Here is an 18,133-nt window from a genome sequence, read left to right on the forward strand (position 1 = left end):
GAGAAGGGTTCTTCATCTTTTCAACATGTTCTTCCTGCTTTCCAGATAAAAACCATCTTGAGTGGGTTCATTATTAGGGGCTACCTGGGAAAATGGACACTTTTAATCAAAACAGTCACCTTGGTTCTGGTGGTGTCTTCAGGCCTCAGCCTTGGGAAAGAGGGCCCATTAGTCCATGTGGCCTGTTGCTGCGGAAACTTCTTCAGCAGCCTTTTCTCTAAGTACAGCAAGAATGAAGGAAAGAGAAGAGAGGTGAGGTTTGCTCATAAATTTCCTATTTCCCTGTCTGGATACTTGGGGTTTCAAACAACTCATGCCTTGTATGTAAATATTTGCTTTGTAGGTACTCTCAGCTGCAGCCGCTGCAGGAGTTTCTGTTGCCTTTGGGGCTCCAATTGGAGGTGTGCTTTTTAGTCTGGAAGAGGTGAGACCTGGCAGTTCACTTGCTTCAATAAATATATTTTAATTTGATACCTTTCTCCAAGATTACTCATTATTTTTCAAATACTTATATGCTTATTTTTTCTTCTATAACAAAAATAATCTATTATTTCCAGTAATAAGAAATAACCAGATATTTTAGTATAATCTGAGTAGCAGAAGGGCACTGCCTTTCTGGAAACAAATCAGACGATTCAGTATGGAAATATATCCCCCTGCTGAGGTTTCTCCAGCCTTCAGCTTGCTGATGCATGGACCAATTTGTCAAGTATTTCTTATACTCTCTGGACAGCAACTCTGGATTTAAATGTATCTGTTTTAAACTAGTTGCTAGTCCTTTTCTGAAATCTGAAAATGTCTTTTCTGATACCTTTGTGAACATATTCTGCCTGTGGTAAGGTCTAGCGCTTGCAGTAAAGTCAAATGAAACAAATGGTAGTTAAAGGAAGCACCCTCTGTCACGCTCAGTGAAATGTTTATGGTTTTTGCTTGGTTTTAGGTCAGCTACTACTTTCCTCTGAAAACCCTCTGGAGGTCATTTTTTGCTGCCCTGGTGGCTGCCTTCACACTGAGGTCCATCAATCCTTTTGGAAACAGCCGACTGGTCCTGTTTTACGTGGAGTACCACACCCCCTGGTACATGGCCGAGCTCTTCCCCTTCATCCTGCTCGGTGTCTTTGGGGGCCTCTGGGGGACCCTCTTTATCCGATGCAACATCGCCTGGTGCAGGAGGCGGAAAACCACCAGGCTTGGGAAATACCCGGTGCTGGAGGTCATCATGATAACAGCCATCACTGCCATCATCGCCTACCCCAACCCCTACACCCGCAGGAGCACCAGCGAGCTCATCTCCGAGCTCTTCAATGACTGCGGTGCCCTGGAGTCCTCGCAGCTCTGCGACTACATCAATGACCCAAACATGACCCGCCCAGTGGATGACATTCCCGACAGGCCTGCTGGCCCCGGAGTCTACTCTGCCATGTGGCAGCTGGCCTTGGCTTTGGTGTTCAAAATTGTCATCACGATATTCACTTTTGGCATGAAGGTAAGTCGGGGACGGGCGCAGGAGCTCGCGTGAGCGCAGGGCGCAGGGGGGCAGCTGTGCTCTCTCTGGCTGTGACCTGGCCCAGCTGAGATGCTGCTGGCTCACCTGCCAGCACCTTGCCCTCTGGGCCTCTGTGGCAGCACAGGGATGAGCCCTGCTTTTCCGCCTTCTAGTCATCTGTGGTTTTGTTAAATGAAAAAGAAATCCGTATGGGAATTTAAACACGCTGTTACCAATAAGCAGTTACAAGATGATTCCCACTGCAGCTGTTTTTTAGCTCTCTCATGGATATGGGCTATTTACATTGTTGTTTGTCTTGTTGGATTAATGTCTTAATGTGCCTCAAGGTAGCTATGCTCAAGGAAGTAATAATTTTAAATTTACTATTTTACACATTTAGAACATCACAGAAATATAAAAGTGGATGAAAAGGTCTATTTTTGAATCTTTTAAAGCACCGTAGCTTGGACAAAAAAGGGGAATGAATGAGCATACTAACTGATGTGTCTTTTGAATATTCTGGATTTGCAGCTTTTTCCTTCAACAGCTCCTTCTCCCCATAAATGAGGGATGAAAGGTCGAAGAACAATTTATCCAAGCTTTCCATATATACCAAGTGGTCTGTGGTGAGCTCTATATATCTGATTAATAGAACACATAGAAAACAGGTTCTGTCTGCCTACAGCTCCCATTATCTGAGCATTTATTTCTGGATCTGATGGCTGCAGACAAGGAGAACTTTTTCTTAGCTATACACTATAGTTTATACCATGCTCAAAATTAAAGTATCTCATGTTTCTCTTAACCACTACACTTGAACTGATGATCTATTTTTGGCCTTTTACTCTGGAAACTGATTTATGGCTGACAGCTCATTGTTATGCCTATTCATTAAAAACTTTGGTTCTGTATTCGAAATGTGATTCTTTATTTATCCTATATATTTAAAATTTGTTAGAAGCAATTGACACTTTCAACCAGTCTGAAAAAGAACAGACCTACTAAATCTGGAAGACTCAATCCAACTTCATCAGCAAAGTTAACACAATATGATGGGGGCTGTAGCATCTGCTGTTACCAGCCCTAGATGCCTCTGGGCTGTGCTGATGAGGTGATTAGTTATAAGTGCTCTAGGAAGCTCAAGGTATATTTTCAGGCTTAAAAAGATACAATAGGTGTTCCTCTCTGAAAACAACAAAAGCCCCATGCAAGCCCTTGTCACAGATCTGAATTGTCTTCTTCAGCAGGAAATATATCTCCCACTTGCTGGTACACTTGACATCTAAGAGGAACACTACTTAGCCAAGGCAAAGTAAATTTTCATTCTCTTTTTTCTCTCTCTCTCCTCATTTAAATACTCTTTTTTAAAAATGATTTGTGACTTGTTTGTAGAGCAGACAACAAAGTAATGATTCACAGAGCTTCCTGGAAAATATATTGTAAACTGAGATGGAGAATTAGTTGCCTCTGAGCAGTCAGCCCCCTTTCTCTAAATTTTTATTCTTCATTTGACATTTAATTTAAAATCTGGTCTGATTTAGCCTGAAAAAGCGGTAATGAAACCATGAAGTGCTCCATCTGATAGAGGGTGAAATCAAGATGTTATTTTCAGTTAAGCTTATTCTCAAGGCTATGACAGAACCATCAGCAGCTCCTGACTTCCTGCTGAGAAAGTAATAAAGCAAATCCAGGAACATCATGACTTCAAAAGCAAACTGTTATTCAGAAACAGCATTTATCTTCCTAATTCAATGGGATGCAGCAGATAGGACTGAAAATTTCTTTTTAAAATGCACTAACATTTTATAAAGCTATTAATAGACGTGTAGCCACATAAACTCAGTCACTTCAGAAAACTGTGTCAGATCATGGGGATCAGCCCTGTAGGCTGCCATGAGGCTATGGAAACTTGGTTCTCTTACTGTTAATTAAAATAGTTTGATCCTGATAATTTTTGTCAAGGTGCTCATGTATCTATTTTTCATTCCAGATCCCTTCAGGCCTTTTTATTCCTAGCATGGCTGTTGGAGCCATGGCTGGCAGGATGGTTGGAATTGGAGTGGAGCAGCTGGCATATCACCATCACGACTGGATCATCTTCAGGAACTGGTGCAGGCCTGGGGCAGACTGTGTCACACCAGGGCTTTATGCTATGGTGGGAGCAGCAGCTTGCTTGGGTAAGATCTCTGCTGGTCATTGGTTTGTGTGTGACCAGCACTAATGTTTGGGAACATGCTCCAAAGGGCCTTGTGTTTGTGTTAGCTGCTGTGCTGGCGTTCCTGGGTGCAACAGGGGTTGAAATCAAGATGTGACAGGCTAAAGAATGGGCAGCTTCCTCTACTGGTTGTTCCAGTGATCTGCCAGATGGTCAGCACCAGAAAGGCTTGCAGTCATCGATGCCTACTCCTTGTAATCTGCAAAAAAGCAGAGAAAAGAAAAGAAAAAAGTGACCAAAAAAAAAACAAACAAAAAAAAAGGCTGCAGATTTCCAAGAAGGAGTATTCTTTCTTGCATGTTTTCCATTTGATGTAATGAAATTCACTGTAACTGTAAAACAACTTACTTGTTTAGATTGTGCTGTCTCTCAGTGCAGGAAGAAAACATTCCCAGTTTTTGCTAAATTTTAAGCTACACAGAGGCAAAAATTTTGGGTCTTATTTTGGCTGTGTGTCACACTATGGTCAACTGAGCTGTATTTTGGTTTTCTTTTTGATCATAGGCCAATATTGGATTACACTCAATCATTAGAATTTATTGGATAAAACAGCAATGATCTGTTAACTATTAAAGCAAGATCATTGAATAATATCTCCTGCATCAAATTTCTAGCCATAGATGCAAGAAGAATGTTACAAGCATACCATCTGTGTATCTTTTTACCTGATCATATCTTTCCCCTCATGTACTTGCATATTCTATCTCCTTTTGTTGCTATTATTGACATCAGCAGCAGCAGATGAAAAAATAGTGGAGAGGCATAGCACATGATTAATGGGTAGGTTTGAAGTGAAAGATGTACTCAAGGAAGAGCTGGAAAATTTCAGATTTGGATGCTCATATTGGAAAAGCAGGGTGATTTGTGCAATCAATATAGAGGAAGGAAGGGTGGGATTTGCTTGAAAATTTAATGTCTGTAATGTAGAGATCATCACCTGAGCTTAACTGTCTTGATACCCCTCACAGTCAAAACAGAAAAACGAGGTGTGGGAAAGATCACTCTTAACTGGCAATACACATCTAAAACCAGGCAAATGAACAGATGAATTTGGCCTCAAAAAGGCCTGTTCTTATCTAGAGAATATGAAGGCAATCTGGATCATCCCTTTGGATGTGAACACCCACAGCAGTGTAGACACATTAAAAAAAGCTGGGATGAATCTTACTATCCAAACAAGTGAAGAACTTCCTCTATACACTAAATTATCTTAATGTTCATTTAATGAATAACGCACAAAAATTTGGCTCTTATGTTACAGTTGATCTGCTAGCCAGTATAGAATTATAGAAGCATAGAATGTGCTGAGTTGGAAGGGACCAATCAGGATCATCAAATCCAAATCCTGCCCATGCACAGAACACTTGAAAAATCACACCATGGGCCCAAGAGAATGGTCCGAATACCTCTTGAACTCTCCCAGGCTTCCCTGGGATCAGCTTTGACCACTTCCCTGGGGAGCCTGTCCCGTGGCCCATTCACCCTCTGGGTGAAGAACCTTTTCCTGATATCCATCCTAAACGTCCCTGACTGAGCTTCATGCCATTTCCTCAGGTCCTGTCACTGGTTACCAGAGTGAAGAGATCAGTGTCTGCTTCTCTGCTTCCCCTTGTGAGAATGCTGTAGACCAGAATGAGGTCTCCCCTTAGTCCCCTCCTCTCCAGTCCCCTCTGAACAGACTAAGTGACCTCAGCCACTCATTACTTCATCATCCTCGTGGCCCTCCTTTGCATGGTTTCTAGCAGCTTAATGTCTTTTTTTATATTGTGGTGCCCAAAACTGCACACAGGACTCAAGTTGAGGCTGCAATTTCTTCTGCTTTTAAAGGGCCAAATTAAAGTGCAGCGGTTTTTAATACTATGGTGAGACATGTATTAATACTATGGTGAGAATGGTCACAGCTTGTACTTAAGCTGTTCTGTACCAAAACCTATCTTGCCTAAAGTAAGAGATATGGAGTAAGTATTAAATGATCCTTACTTTGGTATTCGCTCTCAGCTTTTCACAGTCAGAAGTTTAAGGCATTCCTCAGACAAAATTCATATCTGGATCATAGTGTTAAGTAATCAACAATCTAATATTTCTGTATGCTGCTAGATAAAAAGCATCTTTTAATGACCTGTTTCTGATATTTTTCATCTAAAATGGAGCTGTATTTTGAGACCTAAAAATAGCAGATTTATTACATATACCTTTTGAACAGAGGCAAAGAAATGTTACCTAATAATTCAGAGATACATATACAATTGTCCTCAGTTATGTGATTATTTTTATCCTTTAATGTAAACTGAAGGAGCAAGGAGCTTGATTATGAAATTAATATGGAAAGACTAGACTGAAAAATACAGCTACAACCCTGCCTATGGCTGTGTGCCTGGATGGCCTCAAACCAAGTTGTACTCAGTTCAAACTGTTTACTATAGTGATATCTGAAGCAAGAGTTTAAGCTACAACATAGCTCTTGCAGCAGCCCTAAGCTCTTCTAAGGTAGGATTTCATAACCGTGTTGTGCCCAAAGATAATTCTCAGCTTTCTCTTCAGTATGACTGCAGCTAGGCTGGGGTGAAGCCACCTCTCCATGTTCCTACCTGCCCCAGCCATGGCACTTAACTGCTCCTTGGAGTCATTTTAGAGGTCTAATGGCAGGGTTCAATTTTACTTTCTCAAGTATCCATTAAAGCTGATTTTTTGGCATCCTTTCTGCTTTTAAATCTCTGTCTTTTAGCATTCATTGTTTGCTTTTCAATGCTAGCAACTTTGGCATGAGCAAGTTCACTCAACCTTTTTGATGAAAATTGCAGTAGATGAAAAATACCATTCTTCAGAGAAACAAGGGCAAAGTACTCAGCATAAATAATTACATGCATTTTTGAGTGTAAGGCTCAAAAATATAAATGAGTTGCTTAGTGTGTGTACCAGCACTGAGAGAAACTTGAGTCTTTTCCTTTTTGGCAGGTGGTGTTACTCGAATGACGGTCTCTCTGGTGGTGATTATGTTTGAGCTAACTGGAGGCCTGGAGTACATTGTACCTCTTATGGCTGCAGCTGTCACAAGCAAGTGGGTGGCAGATGCCTTTGGAAAAGAAGGGATCTATGAAGCTCACATTCATCTGAATGGCTACCCCTTCCTGGATGTGAAGGATGAGTTTACCCACCGAACGCTGGCGACCGACGTGATGAGGCCAAGGCGCGGCGAAGCTCCTCTGTCTGTGCTGACTCAGGACAGCATGACGGTGGAGGATGTCGAGACTCTCATCAAAGAGACTGATTACAATGGCTTTCCAGTGGTGGTTTCAAAAGACTCCGAGAGACTTATCGGATTTGCACAGAGACGAGAGCTGATCCTTGCAATAAGTAAGTAGAGTATCAGTGTCCAAAAGTTTGATTTTGAAAGGAGTTTTTACAAGATAGGAGGTTAGCAGTGTTGTTCACCTTGAAGAATGTATAAGTAAGAACCAAGCCTAACTTTTTCTTCAAGTCTGACTTTTACTTGTTAGTAGGACCTGGAAGCTTTTCTATTGCATCATACCACCTGATAGAATTTTGTGGGCTTGACCCATGTGGGCTTAATTTTGCTGTCACTCAGAAGAGTAAAATATAACTGTTCTAGAGACAACAGAGGGAAACTCAACTTGTATGGCCAGAATTTTTGTCAGAACCATACCAAAAGCCAGTGCAGTGCTCAGTTTCTTTCCCTTTCCATGGGCTTCCAGAAGCGGCTGAGGCAGTCATGAACTTTGGTCATCCAGTGAGGAAATAGCCTGCACTCCTTTCTGTTGCCCTGTCTCAGTTTTTCTTCACATGCAAGCTTTTATTTTACAGGTGGAAAATTTTCAGTGCACAGTGTTTCTTGGTAAAGTCAGGTGAATTTTGTCTGGCATCCAGTGGATAGCTGGCTGGTTGCCTGAAAGTCCAAATCCAGGTCATTAAAGGATTTGACTGTCAAGTCCTTTCCTGGTTGACCTGATGACTAAGCGGGGATTGAAAAACAAGTATATTGGATGAAAGCAAGTCTTTCCATCTTTCTGGACCCAGGGTATCCAGAACTGCAGAGATCTGCAAGGCTGGCCCACGGTCTGCTTCCAGTTCTGGCAGTCCTGTGGTGTTGAGGGCCAGTTGGGCAGGCAGGCAAGATGCCATCTGGGCATGGTTGCCTTGTACTTTGCAGGGAAGTGGAATGTCTGATATATCCAAATCTCTTTGATTTGGAATTATTCTTCTCTGCATGGTCTTGTTTCATCCGTTTTTCAGGCACCTTTAAAAAGCTGTTGTTTCTGATGGAAATGCACATATTTTTCAGACAAGAAAATTAATAAATGGTAAATTTGGGTTATTTTTGTAGATTAATTTCCAGCTCACTTCCCACAAAGCTAAAACAAAAATTGAAATAACAGTGATCTTTAAAGCGCATGTTTTAGATGTGGGTCTGTCTTTTATACTGCCCATGCCATGTCATGGCTTTAACACTTGGTGCCTTCCTAAGTTAATAGTCTTTTGCACCTCCTTTTCAGGAAGGTATGTCAGTGGGAAAATTGCATGGATTGAAGATGCAGAGCCCTCACTTAAAAATCAAAAAGATCAGAGGCTGCTTGAAGTGAGTCAAAGAACTTTGAGGAACTGAGTGTTTTGATTCAGGTCATAAACAGCAGTGTGGCTGAATGGTCTTGCCAGAAGATGTGAGAAAATTTCCAGCCTATGAACTGACAGCAAAGAAATCAGTCAAAATTAAACTCAGTAAAAATTTAGATCAAAATGCTTTTCTGTTCAAAAATTGTTTGACATCTGCATTTTTCAGAGGAAAAGGTATTGTCTCTCCTGATCAGTTCTAATTAAGAGCATCTTTCATGGGAAATGAGACAGAACTTAGATTTAAAATCAAATTCTTATACGCATAGATAAGTTTTCCTAAAATCCTCAGCCACTAATGACCTTTGGTAACCCTTTTCCCATTGGGCTGAGTGTGAGTGCTGTCATTCTGTGCTGACACTATGATAAATGGTTAATCTTTCCAGTATGGTTTGTGTCCTTGTGACTTAAAACCTGGGTTTGGCTCCAAAAGACATAGAATATGGTTCCAGTACAGGGCAGGGCAAACCATGCCAGCAACCTTTGATTGCTAATCCTCTTTCTCTGAAGTTGCTGTGCCTGAATTTCAGAAGTTGTTATTGCTGATCCTTACCACAAGGGTGGCTAATGTGTTCTGAACCTCCACCTTAGCTTGCTGCATGGTTGTGATCATGGAGCTATACACCAATTCTCCTTAGGCCATAAAATTCCTTACCAAGAGAGAAATACCACACATGGTGAAGCATCTCTTATTCACCTGTTCAGGTTCACCTGCTCAGGCTGACAGAGATACTGGAGCTACATCTCAGAACAGCATAAGCCCCGCCCATGCAGCACTTCAGCCAGGGAATGAGGTCTTAAGAAAAACTGAATCAGGCCCACTCCAGTATCTCTTCTTTCACCAGTATTTTTTTTTCCTGACATTGTGCCCTGCAGAATGTCTCCTCAGCTTGAGCTAGCTTTGGTATCTCTGCATAAGAACACTTTGTGCTCCATGGAGACATGGTCTCAACCAAGAATTTCAGCTTCTTTCTCAGGCCCAGTGACTTGTGCATCAGTAGTATGGTGGTCCAGGGGAAGTATTCCAATTCCCTCACATATCTGCCTTCTTGGATGAAGGCAATAGCTGCTGAATCTTGCATCAAATACCCATTCCCACAAAGCTATCTGCCTCATGGTTTACCCCTATGTAATTTCTTTCTTACTGAGTGGAGCATGCTCTATAAATGCATCAAATACCTGTAAAGTGAATGGCAATGCCACTTCCAATTGCTCAGCAGCATCCTCAGGAGGACTGTGTCCTTCCATTGATCCTTGTTGAGTAGGTAGGCAGGTGAGGTGACAGTCACCCTCTGGGAAGAGGTTTTTAGATAACATTTTAGATAACACCTACTTTACAGTCTTACAGAGGGGAGTTTTTGACACTGTGAAGTTTTTCTTAAACTTGACCTGCTCCAGAGGCACCATGCAAAAGGCAAAGCCTTGGACAATAGCCAGGTGGCCTGTATAATATGCTTTTTCCAGCGTGGAGTTGAGAGATCAAGATAGTTGATATAGGCTGTGAAATGTGAACCCCTGAATATGAGAGGCTGTTTCACATTTGAGAGAATTAATTCACTCTCTAGCTATGACAAGAGCCTTCTGCATAGATTGCTCTGTAAAACCAGACATTGTCATCCATTTGCTTTGCTCTTTCTGTTAATCTGTATCTGTTTTTCTTACCCACTGACTTAAAAAATTATCTGCTCTTCTGTTTTACCTTTACTCCCACTCCCCCATGCAGTGAGATTGCGTACAAAATCCACCATTTTTTTGATGCCACTGAAATTACTCCATAGTACTACATCATTCAAATTTCTCTAGGGAGATGTTTGACATGGAAGAGTGAAATCATGGCTTTGGCTAATCACTGTTCAGGGTCATTGCTGCCTTGGGAGCAGCAGTGTGGTAACCAAAATGCTTGGCCCTGTTTCTTAGGGTGCAGCTTTGGGAAGGAAATACCTAGCTGTCAAAGGTTTTTATCAAAGGGTAGGAGTTACCTTCAGTTTGATTAATGTTACCTCCTAGCACAGATCATATATCAAAGAACTATGCAGGCATATTCACACTTGAAATTGGATGTATGAATTGAAACAAGCTGAGACAAAACTAACATCATTCCTGTAAATTGCAATAGGGCTTGTAATATGTGGGGTGAGAAGGTTGAGAATCATATACTGTACTGATACTAGGTTTGAGCCAGCACTGCTCCAGTTCCAGAAAGATTAGAAGACAATGATTGTTAAATGTAAAAAAAAATTGCAGCTGAAACGTGTTGGAAACCATCACTGTCTACACATTACAAGTCACAGGAGCAGGTTTCTCACTCTGATTGATGGCTGAGAGTTCCAAGAATATTTACATATGCTTGGAGTATGAGTTGCTATACCTTTCAAGAGTAGAAGCAACCTATGTCACTTGAAAGTAATAATTTAATTATTTCCAAGAATTTATTAAAAAAATATTTAAAACCTCAGAGCCAAATACATGATATGCTTATTCTGGGGAGACAAACACTGTCTGACATTTGGAAAAATGTCTCATATAATGTTTACACCCTGTAGTGTTGAGTAGAGATGAGGTAAACACTCCAAAGAAAATTAAATGCTCCAGTGGTAAGTCTTGGGGCATGATTTAAGTAAAAGGCTTATACTGATCCTGCAAACTCCAGATGTATTGTGATGTTCACTTTGTAGTTTGATCAAAGTATTAATGATAGCATTTGAACTTCTGAAAATGGTCACATATGTGCTGTTTATCCCTATATTTTTTCCTCCTTTTACTATTTTCCTGTAAGTAGGAGGCTGATTTATTTTTCCTTTTAAAAATCTGGATATGCAAAGTATTTAAGGCATGAAGTGTAAACCCACAAAATTTACCTTGCATGCCAGCGAGGTGTGCTGATCTAGTACAACACCCATGCCACCTCTGGATCCCTGGAATGTGAATTTGGCTTTCCCCAGCACTGTGTTCATAAATCCATTCACCATGTCCACATTTTCCCAACTCCACTGAAAAGTTTTGCTCCAAGCCAGCTGGGATCTTACACAGCTGTTGACTCCACTCCTTCAGGCATGTAATAAAGTTTCTGTTGTGATTCTCACAATGGAGGAAATTACATACAGTGGTTTGAATTTGACAGAAATTGGATTAGTGAAGTTTGTGAATGCAATAAGCTGCATATTTATTCAGAAAGGCATTATCCCAACTAAGGAAAAGTATGTGCCTGTAAAAATATCACCTTTGCTTTGAGGGACCAATGTCTCAAGGAAATTCAAGGTTACTCAGTAACCCAAATTTCTGGGGCTTCTGTGTGCTAAAGAGAAAATCAAACCTTGCTTTCCAAAGGGGAAATTATTTTTTATTATAAGCTCAATTCACTGTCTACGTCAATTTTTTGTGTTGTACAGAGAATGCAAGACAGCGTCAGGATGGGGTGGTGAGCAACTCCATTGTGTACTTCACCGAAGATCCCCCAGAACTGCCCCCCAACAGTCCCCATCCCCTGAAACTGCGGCGTATTCTCAACCTGAGCCCTTTCACTGTCACTGACCACACACCAATGGAAACTGTGGTAGATATTTTCCGAAAACTTGGGCTCCGGCAGTGTCTGGTGACTCGCAGCGGGTGAGTAGTTGACAGTCAAATGAGTATTTTAATTTTGTCTTATTTTGTGAAAGGATGAATAAGGGAATCTTGCCCATGTCTCTCCAGGGCAGCAAAAGAAGTCAGACTTGGAACCAAAATGGTGTCTGCAGGGTGTTGTATTTCATTCTGTTCTCCCAAATCCTTAGTGTATTCTCATTTAGATAAGGTAAAAATAAATACAAAATAAACTGTTCTGATTTCCACTATCTTTCAGTTTTCAGCACAGGCAGATACTGCAAGCAGTATTGTTTACAAATAATATGCCTGTTTTGAGACATCCAGATAGATATTTGTGAAAATTGTGATAAAGGTGTCACTGGAGGAAAATTAATCTTTTCAACTTTCTTTGTTGGATAATGGAAAGGTGTATAAACCAAAGGCTCTCAAATAACAGCAGAACGAGGTGAGCAAACATGAAACTAGGGGAAAAAAAAGCTGCACAATGTGGACTAGACATAACATCCCATAGTTTCAATGGAATTTGAGATCTTTGGGCATCATGGCTCATCCCAGAGTCTAGTGGCAGCAGGATAGCAAAACTGCAGCCATCACTTCCAAACGTGGAAGACTAAAATTTAGTCTTCTACTAAAAAGTTTTTTTGTTATTCAAAAATATTGCATATCAGTTGCTACTGTCAATGCAGTATCCCCAGCATTAAGAAAATAAGAACCACTATTTGGACACAGATAAAGGTTCTGATTTTAGGTACCTGGATTCAGAAATTTAGATCTAGAGTTTTAGAACTTACATGGAATGAAAGGTGAAAAAACTATTAACAGTGACATGGTGTCAATATTCAGTGCCTAATGGTCTTCAAGGACTGGAAGTAAAAGCCCTTGAATACTCAGGGTTATGAAATTTTTGACTCTTGGGGCCAGACATCCCATAGACCTCATCTTTCTTGACAGATATAATTCATTTAGGTTCACATAAATGAGAAATTATCATTTAAAGTTGAAGGAATTATGCTGTCAGGCAGTGAGAGTTTCAGAAACCCTGTGCTTTAGCTTACTTTGTGTATTACCAAGCACTGATACCTTGGGTTTGACTGCTGGTCTCCTCTGCAGCCTGAGCCTAAGGAAACTTATTATTTTGTTGCACAAAGTATTAGTTGTTGTAGCTCCTCACTCAGTCACGTTCCCAACAAAAAGAGGTAACAAGCCAAAGTATTGCACTTAATTATTGTGGCTGGGGTAGTAGAAATGCAGGAGGTGAAAATACTTTTATAAAAAGATAATAATTAGAGAATAGATGAGATGGACAGTACTGTATGGAAGCACTCACAAAGTGTCCCTGTAGCTGAACAGGGGAAAAACCTGGATGATATATGAGATGATTGTTGACCTTTCACTTCCTTTTCTCCTACAGGAGGCTGCTGGGTATCATAACTAAAAAGGATGTATTAAGACATATGGCTCAAATGGCAAACCAGGACCCTGAATCTATCATGTTTAACTAGACTGGTAAAGAAGAAGAAAGTAACCCCAAAGGAATCCCTTCTAGATTAACATGAAGGCTGTGTTTGGTGTTTCATCTTGCTTAAAGAGAAAAAGGTAATGTGTATGAAGAATGGCCTGATATGCCTCTGACAGAGGGAGTGGATGCAGGACAGCACTTATTTTAAGGAAGGCAGTTTAGAAGCTCTGAGCAGCTGCAGACATCAAGCTGTGTTTCCTTAATGAGATTCCCTACAGCTGAATTGGAGTGCTGGTGGGTGTAAGTGATGTGGTGCTTAGAGAAAGAGCCACGAGCACCAGTGGGAGGCATCAAGGTCACAGTAACTCATGAGGCAGGTGTGAAGAGTAGCAGACACTTTATGTACAAGCTGCTAAGAGACATAAAGGTTTGTGTTCCGAGCCAGAGAGTGTAGATGAGTAATGTCAGTTGTGTTTGTTATTGGAATCATGGCTGTTTGTTTGCTACTGAGTTATACCATTTTTATGATGGACAAAAATGGACATATTTTTAAATGAAAGATTTTTGTCATCTTCATTTTATTTTGTAAATCTTTAATGAATCAGGACTGGAGTTAAGTCTTTAGAAAAGAGTAAGATTATGCCTCAAATCACTTTAAAATGTGATGTCCCTTGCTCCCTGCTTTAGTCTTTTGAATTTTATACTGCTTAGCATCTCTGTCAACCAGCTTCTCCTTATTAATGTTGAAATGAGATTTATTTGTAAGAATTTATTATCTCTCTATGCAATTTTGCATACAAGTACTGTAAGATTTAGTATTTTGTGGTTTGCTGTGGTAACTGGAAAAAACATAGAAGCCCATAAAATAGTTTTCAAAAGCACTAAAAGGATAGTGCTATCCATCTCTCATCAGTGTTAGTGACAAGAGATTGAATCCCTCACCTGTCTTCCCTTGTGTACATCACAATTTTTCACAAATGAATGACATTCTGCATTGATTCTTGGTTCTCCACTTAGGTCCTTTTTGACATTGCTCTTTCTTGGCATTTTTATGCACTTGCCAAGAGATTGCTGAAATTAATTTAACAGTCATAGGCACTTATTCTGTAAGAGATCTACTTTTTATGCACTTGTCAGTCATAGGACTGTGGAATTCCTCTCCACAGCACTGCGGCTGGATAGGATCAGAGGGATTGAGAATGCAATTGATCATAGGAAAGCTTTAAGTATTTATCTGTTTGCACCAAGAACACAAGGTTTAACAGACCCTGGTAGAGACCTCTAAGTCACTCAGGTAAAAATGTGAAATTTTGCTAAACCCTTGTTCTGGTCCTATGTGGGATAAAGAGTGTCAACCCTTTAGTCAGTACTGCTATCAGTAACAGAATACCAAATTTTACTCTCTGTAACACATAATTCACACTGCCCAGTGCTTGCTTTATAGATGTAAACTTAAAGATTGCAGAAAGGTTTCACCCTGAATCTCCTTCTTTTGGGACCTCCTGGTCCCTTCATTTAGGCCTCTAAGACCTCTGGTATTTTTGCTCAAATTCACCCAGATGACTGGTGGTGTTCAAATGGTCCTCATGGATGGAGATGACCTCTCGTGCCAGAACAGCCTGTTGCTTACTCCAGCCCAAACCCAGACTGCTGATCTAACACATAGGCATTGTGCATGACTGTTGTGTTCCTGAGCTGAGACAGCTACTCAGGTGCAGCCTGAGTTAGATGATGAAGTTCTGTGTCACAAATTCCTCCTCTTATCTCCAGTCACCCTGCTTCCTTCTGGCATGTGTCCCACGGCATTCACACGGAGCACAGCCTGAATTGCTGAAGTAAAAGAAACGGAAGTAAAGGGATAATTTTAATTTGTTAAGTAGTCCACTTAACAATGGTGATTGCAACAGACTGACATAAATATATGTAGCTCTGGCCAAAGCCCATAAATATTTCAGTGTATACTTTTTGTTAACTGAACAGCTGCAATACAATGTATTATTAAAGAGATATTGTTAAAACTATGTAAATTATAGGACTGAGAAACCCCTTTCTTCTGAAAATAGGAAATTCAACATAACGTGGGTATTTCTTACGTTTTTCTGTGCAGCTGTCAGCAGCCAAACTCATAAAAAACCAACCAAGTCAACAATGCTCATAAACACTCGATTCCCTCATTTGAACAGAGATGCCATCATAAAATCAGTTCATTCCCACAGCTAAATCCAAGTGGGGCAATTGTCAATTTCTACCCATAACTTCTAGAATCTAAGGACTGTAGACTATGCTAAAAAGGCTGACTTTTGAGAGCAATCTCATTCTTGAATTAAAACTCTCTGACCATGTTCTACTTTCCATGTTTGCTAACAGGAACCAATATAGTGTATCAACATTGAAAAACATAATTTTCTGACAAAAAGGCATAGACTTTCCTAACTGAGGCTAATCTGGCTATGAGTACAAATTCACATATGTATTGACTTGGTTTATCTGGTTAAACTCAGTCTGTGGTTATGCGCAGGCATGGATTTGTGTGGTTAATTGACATTAATACCCAAAGGCCTGATTTGCTGACACCAATCACCCCTGTGATAGCTTGTTGCCTTGCCTTATTTGACTACTTGGGAGGACCAGTCCGGGCATAAAACCAAGATCCAAAAACCCATCGTGGTCGTTTGTTGCAAACACCAGCAGAAGGAATTGAGATCTGTGTAGTTACTGGGAATGCAGTTTGACCCTGGACTGTCACCCAAGTAAAAGGCAGGTAAATGGGTGTACAGCTCTCTTCTATCAAACACATTCCTTTCTAGATGGAAAGCTTTAAATACCTAAGGGGTCAAGGGAAAAACCTTTGGACTTGTAACCATGTAGTGCTGCTCCTTGTTCCAGTGTCTGTTCAAAAGCTGTTAAACCCTTCAGAGCAGCGGCTGCTATCTGCCTGTCCAGGAATGACACGCTCGTGGCTAACTTCAGCTGCTTGGTGTTATCATCAAGGCTAGAGGGTGACACTAGAATGACATAGAGGGCTTTGAAACAGGACAGACTTGGCTAATTAGAAAACTTCCTCCGTGCTACAGCCTTTATTGCTCTTCGCACTGGTGTATGAAAGGGAACACCCTTAATATAAATTAAGAACATGCTTATCTCCAAAAATGCAATTATGATGTAATGATTTATTTCCCCATAACAAGCCCATTATCAGACACTTTTTTCCATCTGTATTCTAAAATCTGTCTCAGAAGGTACTGAATAGACTCCAAGAGGCATAGATCTCAGCCCTATTTATTTGAATTTGTAGAGCTCAAGATAGTCACATACTGTTATCAATCTGAGTTACATGAGTATTTTAGTATATGCTGCTGACTTTATGCAACCTCAGTTCAGTCCTTCAAGCAGTTGGCCTTCAAAAACGCCCAACTAAACTAAACAGGGGAATAAAAATCTTTGAATGATGGAGGTTCAGTATGTACCTTTGTTTTGCATGAACTGTGTTAAGTTACATTCAGCTTCTGATGTGTACTTGAAGCAATCTGTACTGGAAAGTTTAATAATAAAGTACAGAAATGGATGACATTAGACAGACCCTTTGGCTGTCCCAGTGATACTAATTATTAATTCTTATGCTTTGAAGAAACAGAAAAAGAATGTTTAAGGATTACAGAAGACTCACTGATTCCGTGTTTGAATGACACTATATTTATGACTATAGTTTTGCTTTGGCTCTGTTTGCTGTTTTGTTTCTTTTTAATTGTAGAAAACAGTGTATATGTTGCACCTTATAAAAAACAATGTTTGGACTCTATTTTTTAAATAAAACTGACAGTACTGGAAATATTTCTTGGACATCTTATTAATTTGAAAAGTATTTCACTTAATGTCTCAATGATTTTTATGTTTCCTTTTCTCTTTTTTAGGGATAACTCAAGCCTGAATTCTAGAGATTTAGGATATCCAATTCAATTATAGGTTAGGTAATATTAAGTAGGGACTTAGTAAAGTTCACGCAGCATACTTCAGAAAACGAGCTTTGACAGGTGGCTATTTTATTCTCAGAGAAAAATGTTTTTTCTTTAGCATCAGAAATACCTTAGAAATCTAAAAAGAGAAGAAAAACCATTTATCTAACCAGGTTGTTCTACCTACAATGATCATGAAACTTTAAAACTAGATGTTGCAAAGCCCCTGTGATATATTTTTAGTACATATTTTTCAGTTGTACTTTATTTCAGGGCTAAGATCAAAGACTGAAAATGACAGGTTCAATCATCCCCATTTAATTGGATGAAAAGTTCCCTAAATCTCTGTCAGAGGATAAGTTCTAGGTATTAGCAAAGAATATGGGCTTGATCCTGATCAACATGCTAAGGTGAACATGCCAGCAATATCCTAGTTCAAATTAAATGACTCATTTCAGAAGCTGGTTTTGGGAGCCCCATGGCCTTCAACTAATTCCATGGACTGCTGTGTCCTTAACACAACCCAAATCACACACTAAAAACCCAGGAGTCATCAGGCATGCAGCACCTTTAATAAGTAGTAATAATTCCTGCAGTTTGTATTTGGTCGTGGGGTTCTGAACTTTAGACCTACCTGTCATCACTTGCAATGGCACAGCTGGGAAAGGGAATAGAAAATGTTCAGAGGTGTTCAGCACTGCCGTAGTGCTGCTGTGCTCCACCTATCCTGGCCCACCCTCCATTCATCCAAACCAAGAAGGCTGCTACCATCCATGTGCCTTGCTCCTTTCGAGGAGGCTCTTCCTCCA

At 40.3% G+C, this 18,133-nt stretch overlaps 1 protein-coding gene across 2 annotated transcripts in view; it reads left to right on the plus strand.

Annotated features, from left to right (window-relative positions):
- Nucleotides 1-17,200, plus strand: part of CLCN4 (chloride voltage-gated channel 4) — a 44,224-nt gene extending 27,024 nt beyond the window's left edge. For both annotated transcript variants that reach the window (XM_066313857.1, XM_066313858.1), the window contains exons 6-12: nt 46-252; nt 344-424; nt 941-1,486; nt 3,477-3,663; nt 6,657-7,055; nt 11,717-11,933; nt 13,324-17,200. In XM_066313857.1, the coding sequence (XP_066169954.1) occupies nt 46-252; nt 344-424; nt 941-1,486; nt 3,477-3,663; nt 6,657-7,055; nt 11,717-11,933; nt 13,324-13,414 (1,728 nt within the window). In that variant the 3' untranslated portion in view covers nt 13,415-17,200. The remainder of the gene's footprint in view (nt 1-45; nt 253-343; nt 425-940; nt 1,487-3,476; nt 3,664-6,656; nt 7,056-11,716; nt 11,934-13,323) is intronic.
- Nucleotides 17,201-18,133: the final 933 nt, after the last annotated feature.

Source organism: Sylvia atricapilla, chromosome 2 (assembly GCF_009819655.1).
Source record: "Sylvia atricapilla isolate bSylAtr1 chromosome 2, bSylAtr1.pri, whole genome shotgun sequence".
In the NCBI taxonomy this organism is placed as follows: Eukaryota; Metazoa; Chordata; class Aves; order Passeriformes; family Sylviidae; genus Sylvia; species Sylvia atricapilla.